Consider the following 14,887-nt stretch of genomic DNA (forward strand, 5'->3'; position numbering starts at 1 on the left):
TCAGCTTCTCTGGAGAATCTAAGCATTTCTGAAGAACCATCTGTCAGAAGATCATCCAGACTCATCTCTGGTCATTCAGAAGATGTCATTCTTGGAAAGAAGGATGATCCAATCAGAACAAGAGCATTCCTTAAGAACAATGCAGACTGTCAATTAGGTCTTGTGTCTTTGATCGAGCCAACTTCTGTTGATCATGCTCTAGAAGATCCAGACTGGATAATTGCTATGCAAGAAGAACTAAATCAGTTTACAAGGAATGATGTTTGGGATCTTGTTCCTAGACCAGATGGATTCAATATAATCGGCACAAAATGGGTCTTCAGAAACAAGCTTAGTGAGAAAGGTGAAGTGGTAAGGAACAAAGCCAGACTGGTGGCTCAGGGTTATAGTCAGCAAGAAGGGATTGACTATACAGAAACCTTTGCACCAGTGGCCAGGTTAGAATCTATTCGTCTATTAATTTCATTTGCCACTCAACATAACATCACTCTCTATCAGATGGATGTTAAGAGTGCCTTCTTAAATGGTTATATAGATGAAGAAGTTTATGTCCATCAACCTCCTGGTTTTGAAGACTCTCTGTCCCCTAATCATGTTTTTAAACTAAAGAAATCATTGTATGGATTGAAACAGGCTCCCAGAGCTTGGTATGAACGCTTAAGTTCTTTCCTTCTGGATAATGGTTTCACTAGAGGAAAAGTGGACACTACTCTCTTTTGTAAAACCTTTAAAAGGGATATTTTAATTTGTCAAATATATGTAGATGATATTATTTTTGGAACATCTAATGCTACACTTGGAAAGGAGTTTGCTAAGTCTATGCAGGCTGAGTTTGAAATGAGCATGATGGGAGAACTCAAGTATTTTCTTGGAATACAAATAAATCAAACATCAGAAGGAACGTATGTTCACCAAACCAAGTATGTGAAGGAACTTCTGAAGAAGTTTAATCTTCTAGACTGCAAAGAAGCCAAAACTCCTATGCATCCAACATGCATCCTAGGTAAGGATGAGGTAAGTAAGAAGGTAGATCAGAAGTTATACAGAGGTATGATTGGATCTCTTCTATATTTGACTGCTTCTAGACCTGACATTCTGTTCAGTGTTTGTTTGTGTGCTAGATTCCAATCAGATCCTAGAGAATCTCATTTAACTGCTGTTAAGAGAATTCTAAGGTATCTGAAAGGTACTACTAATGTTGGCTTAGTTTACAGAAAATCTAAAGAATACAACTTAGTAGGATTCTGCGATGCTGACTATGCTGGAGACAGAATTGAAAGAAAAAGTACTTCAGGAAGTTGCCAATTTCTTGGAAGTCATTTGATCTCTTGGTATAGCAAGAAGCAAGCAACTATTGCTCTATCAACAACAGAAGCAGAATATGTCGCTGCTGCTGGTTGTAGTACACAGATGCTCTGGATGAAGAGTCAGTTAGAAGATTATCAGATATATGAGAGTAACATTCCTATATTCTGTGATAATACTTCTGCTATATGTTTATCTAAGAATCCTATTCTTCATTCAAAGGCTAAACATATTGAGATTAAACATCATTTCATAAGGGACTATGTTCAGAAGGGTGTTATATCTTTAAACTTTGTTGATACAGACCATCAATGGGCTGATATCTTTACAAAACCCCTGGCTGAAGATAGGTTTAAGTTCATTCTGAAGAACATCAGCATGGATTTATGCCCAGAATGAGAAGATGAGAAGTTCTTAGTCTTTGGTCTTGTTGCATCTGTTTTCCTGCATTCCTCTCTTGTAATTTTTTTTGTCTATCTATGAAAAGCTTCTTTGTTTTTACATTCCAGTGATTTTATTTGTCGTTTTATTCATCTGAATCTTTTGAAATATTCTTTTTGATGTTATGACAAAAAGGGGGAGAAGATAAATGATAAATGATTTGATTAATCTATCAGTTGCTGGGTAAAGCTCCCACACATTTACTAACAAGAACTGCAAGTTCTATATGGTTTAAGTGTTTTGCAGGTATAAAGAAGTGAAGAAAATCTTCAAAGCAAACACAAGAAGCAAAACCATAAGAAGTGTTATTCTGTAAAAAGAATAAGCTCATGGAAACTGAAGCAAGCTGAGTGCTATCAAGCTTCAGAAATCAGAAGCAAGAAAGAAGAATAAATCAGAAGCACTGATAATAGAATTTGATCCATATTTGTCTATTTGCTTTGACAAAATTCTATTTGCTCTGATACATTATTTTAGCCTATATGGCTCTGATACATATCATGTGTTCTAATATACATTTTATGTTCTGACTCGTTCATGCTGACTTTTGTCGTTTAGTTTTTGTTCTGTAACATTTCAGGATGTAGAGATGCTCTGATGATGCTCTGGTACATTCAACAATGTTCTGATACAAATCTAGCATGAAGTGATGTTGGTAGAAATTCAAAGCTCTGAAGCTATCTGAGGGAAGCAGAAATCAGAAGCTGTGAATGTTCTAAAGATCCAGAAAACTCAAGTTCTGAAGCTGTCCTAGATGGAAGCAGAAATCAGAAGCTGTGAATGTTCTGAAGATCAAAGAAATTCAAGTTCTGAAGCTGTCCTAGATGGAAGCAGAAATCAGAAGCTGTGAATGTTCAGAAGATCAAAGAAATTCAAGTTCTGAAGCTGTCCTAGATGGAAGCAGGAATCAGAAGCTATGAGTGTTCTAGGGATCTAAGGAAATTCTAGTTCTGAAGCTGTCCAATGGAAGCAGAAGTCAGAAGCTATGAATTCTCTGAAGACAGAAGCTTATATGATCGTCTCTACCGAAATAATCAGGGAAGTCTTTTATTAAAGTTCTTCGAGTATTTATTTCAGGGGGAGATTATTTATCTCAGGGGGAGATTGTTAATCTCAGGGGGAGACATATTCATATGCTTATGCTATAGCTGTGTAATTTGTCTTTTGCCGTCTGCTCTTTCTGATCGCAAATTCATATCATTTATATATGTTTTTGTCATCATCAAAAAGGGGGAGATTGTTAGAACAAGATTTGTTCTGATCAATTATCTTAGTTTTGATGATAACAATAATATGAATTTTGCTTAAGATAATATGCTACTCTAATCCAATGCAATTTCCTTTTCAGGAAATATATAAAGAGTATGCATAATTCAGCGCTCAGAAGCTTTGTCTCAAAGGGTTCAGCATGCAACATCAGAACATGGTCTGGCAAGACATCAGAAGATGGTCGAAGCAGAATCAGAACATGGGTCTATGGAAGCATCAGAAGAACAAGAGAACAGAAGCACTGAAGTTCTGATGGTATCACGCTCAGAAGCACTTCAAGGTCAGAAGATCAGAAGATGCTTTGCACCAAGCTGTTTGACTCTGATGATATTCAAACGTTGTATTCACAAACATCAGATCAGAAGAAAGTACAAGTGGCAAGCTACGCTGACTGACAAAAGGAACGTTAAAAGCTACTAAAGGCTACGTCAGTAGACACAGCGTGAACAAGGCTCGAGGTAGTTGACAAAAGCGTATAACATTAAATGCGATGCTGTACGGAACACGCAAAGCATTAAATGCACTCAACGGTCATCTTCTCCAACGCCTATAAATATGAAGTTCTGATGAGAAGCAAGGTTAACGATTCTGAACATTTACAACGCCTATTAACTTGCTGAAACTCTGTTCTACTCAAAACCCAGAATCTTCATCTTCATCAAAGCTCACTACATTGCTGTTGTAATATATTAGTGAGATTAAGCTTAAACGTTAAGAGAAATATCACAGTTTGTGATTATAGCTTTTAAGAAGCAATTGTAATACTCTTAGAATTGATTACATTAAGTTGTAAGGAACTAGAGTGATCGTGTGGATCAGAATACTCTAGGAAGTCTTAGAAGTTATCTAAGCAGGTTGTAACTAGAGTGATCGTGTGGATCAGTATACTCTAGAAAAGTCTTAGAGGGTATCTAAGCAGTTGTTCCTGGAGTGATCAGTGTGTGATCAGAAGACTCTGGAAGACTTAGTTGCTGACTAAGTGGAAAACCATTGTAATCCGTGCGATTAGTGGATTAAATCCTCAGTTGAGGTAAATCATCTCTGCGGGGGTGGACTGGAGTAGTTTATTTAACAACGAACCAGGATAAAAATAACTGTGCAATTTATTTTTATCTGTCAAGTTTTTAAAGCTACACTTATTCAAACCCCCCCTTTCTAAGTGTTTTTCTATCCTTCAAGTGGGGCTTAACATTTCATGTCCCTACACCCCAAATATTGTTGAGATCCTCCATTGATTTGAATGAAAATTCAAAATAGCCACGTTCTAAAGCAGTTAAATCCAAATTAATAATTGAACTCCATAATCTCATGAGTTTGTCATATAATTCTAATGCCTTTAGTAGCACGTTACATTTACTATTGATCAATCTCCCACGCAAATTATTCCATTAGCGTTCGAGTCATACTTTTTAAGCCACTTTAGGTATCTTGATCGAGAGACGATTATATTTATGACAAGGCTTGATAAAATTAAAAATCGATATGTTTCACACATTTTAAAAAGCTTATGCAAAAGATTTCTTTTGTGTTTGGGGCTTGGGATGTAGACATAAGAGTCATTTGAGACATAAGAGTCGTCCATGGAAGGTCTCCATGCCGATGACCTATCCCATGGGAACCTACTTCAATTAGGTTTTCTTTCAAACCCTGACAGAGTATCTCCAAAAAATCTGATGTCTTGCAAACATGATATAGTAAAAAGTTAACATTGTGTCTTACGAATCTTGTGTCTCAATTTTTTTAATAATATATATATATATATATATATATATATATATATATATATATATATATATATATATATATATATATATATATATATATATATATATATAGGGAGCATATCCGTTGAGAACTGACATCTATCGTGAGAAACGAGAACTATCCATATCAAATGTGAGATTAAATTAACGTTCAAGATTTAAAAATTTCAAATAAAGTGCACCATGACGAATTATTTATTATTATGCTTGGTATTAAAAAATTCCATAAAAAGATATTCTTACCTAAAATATTCTTATTTTATGATTAAATCCTTATTAAAATATTTGTTATAATTATAATTAATATTTAGTTAGAACATTATAAGGACAAAATATAATTCAAATTTATCCAAATAATTTATTTAAATTTAAAATTATCTAAACTTTAAATATTTCCAAAGCTAAAATAAAAATTCAGAAAAATAATATTAATTATATAACAATCCAATGCATAAATTGTTTACTCATCTTTCTAGTGAAAATATTATGTTATTTAAATTTTCATAAAAACTTAACTCTTAAAAAAATAATTTAATTAAAAAAACTATTTTACCGTTGAATCTTGAATTTTATAATTATAATTAATATTAAGTTACAACATTATCAAGATAAATATAAGTCAAATTTATTCTAAAAATTTATTTAAAATTAAAATTATCTAAATTTTAATAAAAATTCAGAAAAATAATACTAATTATATAATAATCAAAAGCATGAATTATTTACTCATATTTCTAGTAAAAAGAATTATATTTAAAAAATATATTATATAAATTTCGATAAAAATCTTAACTCATTAAAATTAATTTAATTTTAAAAAGCTATTTTACTGTTGTATCTTGAATTTTATAGAATTATATTTTCTATAATTTATTTTGGTAAATACATGGTTCTAGACTTAACTTTAAATAATATTTGATGGTGAAGTTCTTATTGCAGTATTTTAGCGTTATATATATATATATATATATATATATATATATATATATATATATATATATATATATATATATATATATATATATATATATATATATATATAGGGAGCGTATCTGGTGAGAACTCGTATCTATTATGAGAAACGAGAACTATCCATATCAAGCGTCAGATTTAACTAACGTTCAAGATTTAAAATTTCCATATGAAGATCATCATACTGAATTATTTATTACTATGATTATCATTTAAAAACTCCATAAAAATATTCTTACCAAAAATAATTTTATTTTATAATTAAATCTTTATAAAATTATTGTTAAAATATTTTGTATAAACATATTTAATATTTAGTTAGAATATGATTATTAATTAATTTAAGTGTATTCAATAATTAAAAAAATTAAAGTTATCTAAATTATAAACAAATTTCATGAATAAAAGAAAAACTCCAAAATAAAATTAGAAAAAATAATATTATTTTTAAAATAATCAAAAGCTTAAATTATTTACTCCTCTTTCTAGTATTAAAATTATTTTAAAATAAAATTTCATTATTTAAATTTCATTAAAAAAATTAACTATTATAATGTTGTATCTCGTATTTTATAAAATTATATTTACTCATAATTTATTTTACTAAATAAATTGTTCCAAACTTACTTTTAAAACTAAATAAGACTTTTAATATTTTAATAACAATTTAATGATCACAATAAAGAATAAAGATTACTAATTACAAATTTACAATAACTACGGTTCGATCCCCCGCAACTGCTATCGGAAGGGGGATGAGACTACTTGATGCCAAAACTCGCCCTCAAATCGGACTAAACCGGTGGTATAAAGCCAAAAAAAATTACAATAAGTACATAGATCATTCCCTGAATAATTTATTTATAAACAAAATAAATAATTATTAAAATTAACAAAGACTAATATATCTCACGCTAAGATGCTACAATAATTACTTCACAATATATTCTTTAAAGTTAAGCCTAGACCAATTTATTTACCAAAATAAATTATGGAAAATATAATTCTATAAAATTCAAGATACAACAGTAAAATAGTTTATTTAAAATTAAATTAATTTTTTAAGATTTAATATTTTTTTAAAAAATTTAAATAACATAATTTTTTTAAATATATTTTTCAATAGAAATTTAAGTAAACAATTTATGCTTTTGATTATTGTATAATTTTTCTAAATTTTTAATTTAGTTTAAAGGTTAGATAATTTTAAATTTAAATGAAATTTTTGGTTAAATTTGTCTTATAATTTGTCCCCATAATAGTCTAACTAAATAATAATTATAATTATATAATTTATGGTACAATGGTAAAATACTTTTTCTTAAAATTAATCAAAGAGTTAAGATTTTTATGGAAATTTAAATAACATAATTTTTTAAATATAATTTTTCTTTTGCAACAGTTTATGCTTTTGATTATTATATAGTGAATATTACTTTTCTGATTTTTTTTAATTTTAAAAATATTTAAAGTTTAGATAATTTTAATTTGAAATAATTTTTTTAGATAAATTTTACTTTATATTTTTTCCTCGTAATATTCTAACAAAATATTAATTATAATTATAATAAATACTTTTATAACAATTCAATTATAAAATAAAAGTATTTTTGGTAAGAATATTTTTTATGGAGTTTTTAAATGATAATCATAGTAGTAAATAATTCAGTATAATGATCTTTATATGGAATTTTTAAATCTTGACCGTTAATTAAATCTGACGTTTGATATGGATAGTTCTCATTTCTCATAATAGATATCAGTTCTCACCGGATACGCTTCCTATATATATATATATATATATATATATATATATATATATATATATATATATATATATATATATATATATATATATATATATAATTTATAAGACCGTTTGATCAATTCTTTTAATGGTTGAGATTTAATGTCAAATTAAACTTTGATACGTTTGTGTCATTTGATCATATCATTACATATATATATATATATATATATATATATATATATATATATATATATATATATATATATATATATATATATATATATATATATATATATATATATATATATATATATATATATGAGGAGGGTTATATTTACTCGAGGAGTAAGTTATTATAACTTACTCCAAATCTAGATCATTGATTCTTCTCAATCTAATGATTAAAAATAATAAGTAATAATTTTCTCTCTCCACATTTAATTACTTATTATTTTTAACCACTAGATTGAAAATAATCAATGGTCTAGATTTGGAATAAGTTATAATAACTTACTCCTGGAGTAAATATAACTCTCCTCTCTCTCTCTCTCTCTATATATATATATATATATATATATATATATATATATATATATATATATATATATATATATATATATATATATATATATATATATATATATATATATATATATATATATATATATATATATATATATATATATATATATATATATATATATAGGAGGGTTATATTGACTCCAAGAGTAAGTGATAATAATTTACTCCACATCTTGACCATTAATTATTTTTAATCTAATGGTTAAAAATAATAAGTCATTAAGTGCGGAAAGAGAAAACTATTCCTTATTATTTTTAACCATTAGATTGAAAATAATTAATGGTCAAGATGTGGAGTAAGTTATTATCACTTACTCTTAGAGTCAATATAACCCTCCTCATATATATATATATATATATATATATATATATATATATATATATATATATATATATATATATATATGAGGAGAGATCAAATTACACCCGAAGAGTTACACTCGTTCAATAACTACATCTCGAATTAATATTTTTTAAATTTAACCGTTGGATTGAAATATGATATCATATAGATCATACCTATAAAGTTTGAGCTTAATCTATAATGATTTACTATGTCATTGAATTACATCAAAATTAACGTTATATGAAAGCTCATTTTAACGTTAATCTTTGGATATCTTGATGATATAGTAAATCATTACAGATTAAGCTCAAACTTTATAGGTATGATCTATATGATATTATGTTTCAATCGAACGGTTGAATTTAAAAAATATTAATTCGAAATGTGGTTATTGAACGAGTGTAACTCGTGGTGTAACTCATCGGGTGTAATTTGATCCCTCCTCATATATATATATATATATATATATATATATATATATATATATATATATATATATATATATATATATATATATATATATATATATATATATATATATATATATATATATATATAATCATGCCCTTATCAAATATGTACCAAAATTAATATTCTATCATATTTCTAATCAATCCTTTATCTTATCTTATTGTTATCCCATCTTAAGCACCACCGAAGAATCGTTAATATTTATCTTAAGAATAATCTTAAAAACATATAAATTTTAAAAGATGCCCATTCAAATTTCCATTTAACATGATTATTATTTCTATTTCTGTCTTCACTCTTTCCCGTACAATTATTAGCCTTAATTAGCACATAATCTAATCTTTTTTAATATGTTCATTATCTGTTTAAGCTTTACATAGACTTTTGACACCAACAAACTTTTATTGTTCATTTTTCTAATATATTAGACCTTTAGTTTTCCAAATTACAACTATTCATCACCTAAAAGTGGCATATTTATATAACTTTTTTGGCATGATTAAACAAACATGGCTATAGTGTAATTGAAATGATATTTTCTATATATCAAAGTCTTTTTATCTTTTTTTATTGAGTTAATAGATTCGTTGAGGGGACATATGTGCCTAACGTACATGTTCCAATTAAATATCCAAATTGAAAACTCATCTTAATCATTGGAATATGGATCTAACCTTTGGATCATTAATTGGGTGCCAGCATATATGGTTACTTTTTAAGGGAGCATATAATATTTTATTAATTGCAAAAAGACAAAACAAAACTTATCTTAATTTTACATTGGAATAAAATTAAATTCTTCATCGCTTAAACATAAAAGAAAACATACTTCTTATTCACTCTTAATAATACACTATCCGGTGATTGCAACTTTAGTCCCCCTATTTTGTCTTTTTTTTGATTTTGATCCCTCTATTTTAAAAATTACTATTTTAGTTCTCTTTTTAAGTTTTTTGTGCAATTTTCGTCCCCCTATTTTGCATTTTTCTGCAAAGTTAGCCCTTATTCCTGTATCTTTTTCAATAGAAAATTCAAAAGGGGGACCAAAATCGTGGTTTTAAAAATGAGGGGACTAAAATTGAAAAAAAGATAAAATAGGGGGATCAAAGTTACAATTAAGCCAAATAAAAATTAGTTAAATATTTTTTATATAGTTTATTTAAATTATGGATAAAATAAATTAATTTTAAAAGTAAATTTTATTCATATTTAAAAATAAAGAGTATAAGAAAAAAATAAACACTTATATATTTAATTTTGTTGGTTATAATATTTGATATTAAAATAATTAATGTATTGTCAATTTTTTATAGCTAATTATTTTAAAATATTTAAATATTGAATTGATTTTTATATTTAAAATATTATATTCAATAAAACATCATAGAATTGCAATAATAAATATAAATTTGAATTCTTTAATTCACCACTTTCTCTATTAATTCTCTATTAACCAAACATATAAGAATTTCATAAATCCAAGCTCAAAAACAAATATAAAAATATGAATTAAACAAGAAACCTAGTTGATATTTTTATTCACAAAATTAATACTCACATATTTCAAAAGAAAGAAAAAAGAGAAGAGAAAAGTGGTCATTTAACTATATAATTTAATAACTCAAGTATTGAACCATTTTGGTTCCATTCCATGAAGCCAGATTCCGGTACCGGAAAATTTCCAAAACAAAAAACTAACACAAATCTTCCGTGATACTTTCAAGATGAGGCTGCCACACCCCGCTCCGGCTATGCCGGCGATCTCTCCGCGAGCCTCTCATCTCCTTAGACTCGTAATACTTTCGCGACGATGATATCAAATCATCGTTGCACTTCCTGTTCTTCTCGTCAGAGGAGAACACTTTCTTATTTTCAAGATCTTTTTCCGTGACACTTTTTCTCGCCCGTCTTTTCTTATCCGGTATCGACGAAGACGGGATCAAGAAGTATATGCTTCCTCTCTTGAGCTCGGTCTCAGGCGAAAGGATGAGAATCCGGCGAACAACGCCTTCGGAGCTTGGTTTGCTTAGAACATGATTTGGATTGGCTTTGAGGACTTCACCAGCTGAAATTGGACGTGAAAACTCTTCAACGTAACCGTTTAAATGAACTATGCGAATTAAGTCTAGTGCTCCACATGGAAGAACACAAGCCAAACAACACCTTAAGCTATTGCCCATTGTTGTGTTTTTGGAGCTATGAGGAATTTTTGATGTGTTATTTATAAAATGTGGAATGAGTTGGAGGATGAGTTGTGTGTGTTTATATATTATAGTATATGGTAGAGAACAAGAGAAGTACCGTGTGTGTACACTCAATAATAATAATAATAATAATAATAATAATAATAATAATAATAATAATAATAATAATAATAATAATAATAATAATAATAATAATAATAATATTAATAATAAAAATAATAATAAAAAGATTTATTTGTCAAAGTTGATTACGTTGATAAGAAATTGACTCATATATTAAAAAACTTTCAATTCTATTGAAATTACTGATTTAAAACATCATTGATAGATAGTCGATAATTATTCTTATAAGTGTTTTTTAAAAATCGAGAAGTATGATAAACCATCCGACTCTTTTTCACCTAATTTTTTTATCTTGCTTAAAAAAATAAAAATTTTATTAAATTTTTAATAATAATTATGAATACGTAAAAATTGACGAAAATAGCCTTATAAAGAGTGGTTTACAATTTTTTGTCTTGGCTTCTCATGGTCACATTCACATGTTAAGGTGGTGGGGTTGCTTCATTCTGTCATTCATCACACGCCGCCATGTGTATTGCTTATAGAAAAGTATATATTTAAATCAAGATGAACTAATAAGACATTGTAATTTTAAAAAGATTATTGAAACTTTTGTCTTACCTAATTGTGTTTGAATTGACGGATAATTATTGATTTTTGATAAAATTAAATTTGATAGAATTGACTTTAATATAATTGAGTTAAATAAAAGTAATTTATTTTTGGATATATTTATTTTAATAGAATTGAGTTAAGTAAAAATAATTTATTTTGAATGTATTTATGTAAAAGTGAATTGAATAATAAATTTTAGTGTAAAGTTATGTTTAAATTCAGAAACTACAAATTCTAACTTCAAGTATAATCGATTCTTAAAGTAGAATCAATTGTGCAACCCATTTTTTAGTTTTTTATGGGTTCCACCAGTCATATCATCTTAAAATAATTTATTTAATTTTTATTTTATTGGTGTAATTATAATGGATCCCACAACTTTACTTTATAAATTAATTTGATTGGGTACCGCAATTTTTTACTAGTTACATTGCAATGCAACTGTACTATGACATGACAAATTGTTTTAATATTTAACTATTATATTGATGTCCAGCTGAAAAACTCAAAGGAAAATACTACCATTCGAAATGCTCTCAATTCCACGTAACTGGAAATCCCATCATTAATATATTTAATTCCACATTATAATTATAAGTGGGAGTAATTTTTATTTTACAAATCAAATTTTGTAGTAATGAATTAGATTCTAAATTTTAAGAGAAAGAAATTTTCTTATTTTACTTTTGATAGTACAATGAGTTTGATAGACCAAACACTTAACATTGTCAAATTTGTTATGGATTATTGATTTTCAAATCTTTTTGCATCACCTTTTTACGTGTAAAATGGTTTTGTTGTGGAAAATTGAAATACGCATGTATTCAAGGTGCTTTTTACCCTAACTTGTCACAAGTCAAAGTGTTATCCACAATGGGCGATGAAATAACTTGGGATGCATTTTTTCCTTTTACATATTGTGAATAAGTGAATTAAAGGAAAAAAAATTGTTTTTCTATATGTTAGAAGCCCGATCCTATTTTATAAATTTAATTTTTTATATCATTAATAAAAGTTAATTTTATTAAAAAATTTGTTAATTTTTTTATATCATTAATCTTCACCGTGTATTTTAAAATCTTATGGTTCAGATTCATCCTCACATAAAAAAGACATTCTCATATGATATGCCCTCGTGTATATATATAGGGCGTATCATAGAGCTGTCAATATGGGCTACCCGGCCCATATGGGCTTCGAGCTTTTTAGGGCCGGGCCCCAAAAACCCATTTTTAAATGGGCTCTAATTTTACTACTCAGGCCCGGCCCTGTCTGGGCTGCGGGCTACCCGGCCCAAAATGGGCTTCGGCCCTAAACGGGCTCATTACTATAAAAAATTAAAATTTTCTCCTTATTTTTGTAAGTAAACAAATAATTGCATGCAAGAATACATATATATATATATATATATATATATATATATATATATATATATATATATATATATATATATTAAATTTTATATCCAAAATTATAATTTCTAAATAATCCATATAAGTTAATAATTAAAATGTAAAACAACACATTAACTTAATTTAAACTATCCAAAATACATCACAAATTATATAATGTAGCACAATTATAATTTTATAATAATTATAACAAGAAAATGTTATAAATTTTTATAATAATTATAATTAGGAAAGGATAAATTTTAATTATATTAAAAATATTTAATTTTTTCGGGCCGGTGGGCTACCCATGGCCCATACGGGCCGGCCCATATTTTTAGGGCTTTTTAGGGCCGGGCTAAAAAAGGCCCGGATGTAAATGGGCTCGAAAAATGAGGCCCAGGCCCTAAAATTTTTCGGGCCAAATGGGCCGGCCCATGGGCTTCGGCCCATTTTGACAGCTCTAGCGTATCATATGGGAATGACATTTTTATATGAGAACAAATCTGAACCGTTAAATTTTTAAAATAAATGGTTTAGATTATGTGTCAATCTTTTTTTCTCTCTCATCCATTATTAAAATAAATAATGGAAGAGAGAGCAAAAAAACAATGACATATAATCTCTACCATTTATTTTAAAATCTAATGGTTCAGATTCATTTTCACATTCTCATATAACTTACCGATTCTCATAAGATATGTCCTCATATATATATATATATATATATATATATATATATATATATATATATATATATATATATATATATATATATATATATATGAGGAGGGTTATATTGACTCCAAGAGTAAGTTATAATAACTTACTCCACATCTTGACCATTAATTCTTTTCAATCTAATGGTTAAAAATAATAAGTCATTAAATGTGGAAAGAGAAAACTATTCCTTATTATTAATAACCATTAGATTGAAAAGAATTAATGGTCAATATGTGGTGTAAGTTATTATAACTTACTCTTGGAGTCAATATAACCCTCATATATATATATATATATATATATATATATATATATATATATATATATATATATATATATAAGTGACAAAAATTATAAATTTTGTACCGACCAAAAGCCCAATGCGCTGGTTGAATCATGTATAACTCAATCAATGTGATTCAACATATATAGTCAGTGCACGCGAGATCTATGATACACTTTCTGATCTTTATTTTTTTACTATAATCATCTTAGACACTGTAACTGACTTGAGTGTTGGAAGACAAATCTTGTACGTCCATCCCGCACCCTAACACTTGAGATCAGCATCACTAGTTGTAGAGTCTTACATCACCAATCAACACAATTTATGGTTTATGTACGAAATAATGACGCCATTCGTGGGATTTAACATTGAATTCTCGCGAAATCCCACGATTAAATCCACAAACAAATCATTATCGATCCAAATCCATATTTATACCAATACAACCGTAAAGATGGAGAGAATAACCTACTGCAGCGCGCCGAAGAACTCTGCAAAATCATGTAATCTTTCAACACATCAATTTCCTGTCATCGATGAGATCCACATGAAAACAATTTCACGAAGATCCATCACCGTAGAACTTCATCCAAGTAACGATTAACATTGAATCACAAAGTAAGGACATGTCGATGCTATAGTTACAATGAATCACGAAGTAAAGGACATGCTGATGCGAGAATCATGAGATCGCATAAAGGTTAAT

At 27.7% G+C, this 14,887-nt stretch overlaps 1 protein-coding gene across 1 annotated transcript; it reads right to left on the bottom strand.

The window, feature by feature from the left end:
* Positions 1–10,408: 10,408 nt before the first annotated feature.
* LOC131617439 (uncharacterized) lies at positions 10,409–11,144 on the bottom strand. The gene has a single exon (XM_058888724.1). The coding sequence runs from the start codon at positions 11,077–11,079 to the stop codon at positions 10,594–10,596; it is 486 nt and encodes a 161-aa protein (XP_058744707.1). The 5' UTR covers positions 11,080–11,144; the 3' UTR covers positions 10,409–10,593.
* Between the last annotated feature and the right edge of the window lie 3,743 nt (positions 11,145–14,887).

This window comes from Vicia villosa, linkage group LG7 (assembly GCF_029867415.1).
Source record: "Vicia villosa cultivar HV-30 ecotype Madison, WI linkage group LG7, Vvil1.0, whole genome shotgun sequence".
Taxonomy (NCBI): Eukaryota; Viridiplantae; Streptophyta; class Magnoliopsida; order Fabales; family Fabaceae; genus Vicia; species Vicia villosa.

What these genes read in the sequence shown, in the direction of transcription:
- LOC131617439 (XM_058888724.1), bottom strand. Translation starts at nt 11,079, where the DNA reads ATGGGCAATAGCTTAAGGTGTTGTTTGGCTTGTGTTCTTCCATGTGGA.